This window comes from Eriocheir sinensis, unplaced genomic scaffold (genome assembly GCF_024679095.1).
Source record: "Eriocheir sinensis breed Jianghai 21 unplaced genomic scaffold, ASM2467909v1 Scaffold1609, whole genome shotgun sequence".
NCBI classification, from domain to species: Eukaryota; Metazoa; Arthropoda; class Malacostraca; order Decapoda; family Varunidae; genus Eriocheir; species Eriocheir sinensis.
In genome coordinates, this window is record NW_026110972.1 from 22,875 (window position 1) to 26,036 (window position 3,162).

The window sequence follows — 3,162 nt, forward strand, 5'->3', positions numbered from 1 at the left end:
CAGTGCTGCTACGTCGCGACGGTGCTCCAGGGATGTCATGCTGGCAGGGATCTCCACCTCATCCCCCAGTAGTCGGAGGGCGCGTCTCTGCACCGCGTCAAGGCGCCGGGTGTGGGTGACGGCACTGGACATCCACGACAAGGCACCGTATTCCATACAAGGGCGGATCTGTGCCTTATACAGCGTCAGGATTCCTCGGGGGTCCTGGCTGCCAGCCACCCTGCGGAGGGCAGACACACGCTGAGAGCTCCGGCGGGCCACAGTCGCGATGTGCTGGTCGTAGCGCAGCTCCCGGTCTATGGTGATTCCCAGGACCTTGATGTTATCCTGGAGGGGCAACTGGACGTCCCCAAACCGTAGTTGTCCCTCCACGCCCTGTGTAGCAACGGGAGACCGAGAGACGACCATAGCATGGGTTTTGTCGGGAGCAAAGTTGACCTGCCACAACTTCCCCCACTTCTCAGCAACCTTCAACTGCCTGTTGACTGCAGCTACGTCACGCCTGCTGCCCCGACGGCAGTACGAGACAGCGATGGTGCAGTCATCGGCATAAGCTTTGACTACAGGGAGCTGGCGGAGTAGGTCATCTATGTAGATGTTCCACAGGACTGGCCCCAGTATTGAGCCCTGTGTATGTAACTGAGGCTCCTATAGGGGCAGGCGTCGAGGTCCGGCCATTGACGACTACTCGAAGCGACCTACCTTGGAGGTAGTCTTCGAGCAGAGTCAACAGACTCCCCTCTATACCCTTGGCACGAAGCTTTGCCAGTAGGCCAGAGTGCCACACTCGATCAAAGGCGCCGGCAATGTCTAGCGAAACCACGAGTGTGTCCAGACCGTCATCAGGGGAGTCTTGCCACTCTTGTGAGAGGAGGAGAAGGAGATCAGAGGTGGAGCGGCCCGCCCTGAACCCGAACTGGTAAGGAGAGAGAAGGTTGTTTTTGGTGAGGTGTTTCCCGATGACAGCAACCAGCATCTTCTCGAACACCGTACCCATGGTGGACAGCAGGGAGATGGGCCGGTAGTAGTTCGGGTCAGTCCTGGAGTCTTTTTTTGTGGACAGGAACCACATTAACTTCCTTCCAGGCGGCTGGCCACTTCTCCTCGAGGCAGGCACTAAAGATGTTGGCGAGAGGCTCGGACAGCTCCTTGGCACAATTCCTTAGCACCCTGGGGATGATGTTATCAGGGCCTGTGGCTTTCCCCGCATCAACATCCCGGAGTACTTTCTCCACCTGTGCCGCGGTGACCGAGACCGACGTGATGGTGTGGTCAGACTCCCGGGGGAGGATGGGTGGGGGGCGGTAGGGGTCATCTACTTGCATTTTTCGTGCAAAGAGCTCAGCCAGGAGAGCAGCCTTGTCCTCACTGCTCGTGGCCATGGATCCGTCTGGCCTGGTGAAGGGGGGCACGTTGTCCTGCCTCATCGTTCCCTGCCACTCCTTGACGAGAGCCCACCATGTCTTACTACCCACTCCAGGGCCGGTGAGTTTACTCCTCATCACTTCCTCCCAGTGTTTCTTCGCCCACTTGGAGGTGGCTGCCATCCTCCTGCACGCTGTTCGGTGTAGAAGGAAGTTCTGATGGGAGGGACGTTGTTTGTATCTCCGTCAGTCTGCATATTTGGCCTCGGCAGCAATATAGCAGCAATAACCGAACCATTTTGGGTCAGTGGCCTTGGCGAGGTATGTGCGCTGAGGGACAAACTGGACCTGGAGGGCGAGCAGATTCGAGGTGAGGGCGTTGACTTTCATTTCTACATCCTCAACCAGTAGATCCTCCCAGTCTGTGGTGCTGAGGGCTTGCCTCAGGGCTGGCCAGTTTGCCTCCTCCCAGAGCCATATGGTTCGTGGTGCAGCCGCTTCTCTCGCCGCGTCAAGCTGAATGTGAGTCAGCACTGCATGGTGGTCAGAGCTACCCACTTCATCCAGCTGCTGACACTCTCTCTCTCTCTCTCTCTCTCTCTCTCTCTCTCTCTCTCTCTCTCTCTCTCTCTCTCTCTCTCTCTCTCTCGTGGACATCATTTACTTAATCCTGATCTATATTCTTCTCCATATGTCTTCCATTTCTCCATTCATTTCTTCCCTCTCCTATGACAGGCTTCCCAAGAGGTCTCATAGTAGTAACAAATGTACGGAAGTGGGGGTAATTTGGAAGTGGGGGGGACTGGAAGTGGGGGTTGGGGGGGTCAGCGGTCAGCGGGGGGGTTACGGAAGAGGGGGGCTCTGGACCCCCCTCCCCCACACACCCATCTCTTTTACCTTTCACCCCTCACCCCTCTCGGACTAGCGTACGGAAGCGAGAGGGTGACGGGAGAGGTGCCCAGCAGGGAGGGGGTGGTGACGGGAGAAGCGGTACTTGAAGGGTTAAGATAAGATCTTTGACCCTCGAATGACCACCAGATTATAATCACGGAAAAGGTTAAGGACATTAGGTTAATGACCAGGCTGAAATATGAATTTACTCTCTAATGCAAGTCCGAAAATAAAATAAAAAATCGCCATTGAACGTAAGACTCGATAAATTATTTAAGTTGTTGCTGGATGTATTGTATCATTATCTTCTTATTTCTCATTTCTCAACTTGTTTCTTCTTATTTCTTTCCTCAACTTATATATATTTTTTTACTCCGGTTATTTGGTGCCATCTAACCCTAAACACTGCAGCACCAAGTCTTTTTTTTCTGATTTTGCATTAATTAATGTCTTATATCTCATTTCTTAACTTCTTTCTTCTTATTTCTTTTCTCAACTTGCATTTCTTTATATTTTCTGCATGCTCTTCGATGTCATATGACCTTAGGCGTTGCTGCATCGAATTTACCTTTTCCGTGAAAAGGGATCATGTGTGTGTGTGTGTGTGTGTGTGTGTGTGTGTGTTCCATTCCCCTCCGATTCTTGAGAAATCTGCGGCTAACTCGAAATTTTGTGGGCCATCTTTTTTAGCCGATTATATGCTCCGAAACGGAATTTAGTGAGGATTCTTATGGTATCTTCAAATTCCTCATACGTCTATTAGTTCCCGAGTTACACCGATAAAACTGAATTATTTTTTTCTCTCGTCAGAGTAGCCTAACAAATAAAAATCACTCATTAATTAATGTCTTATATCTCATTTCTTAACTTATTTCTTCTTATTTCTTTTCTCAACCTGCATTTCTTT

General features: G+C 51.5%; 1 protein-coding gene across 1 annotated transcript; it reads right to left on the minus strand.

The window, feature by feature from the left end:
• Positions 1 to 1,034: 1,034 nt before the first annotated feature.
• Positions 1,035 to 1,427, minus strand: LOC126990381 (uncharacterized). Its single transcript, XM_050849002.1, has one exon. The coding sequence runs from the start codon at positions 1,425 to 1,427 to the stop codon at positions 1,035 to 1,037; it is 393 nt and encodes a 130-aa protein (XP_050704959.1).
• Positions 1,428 to 3,162: the final 1,735 nt, after the last annotated feature.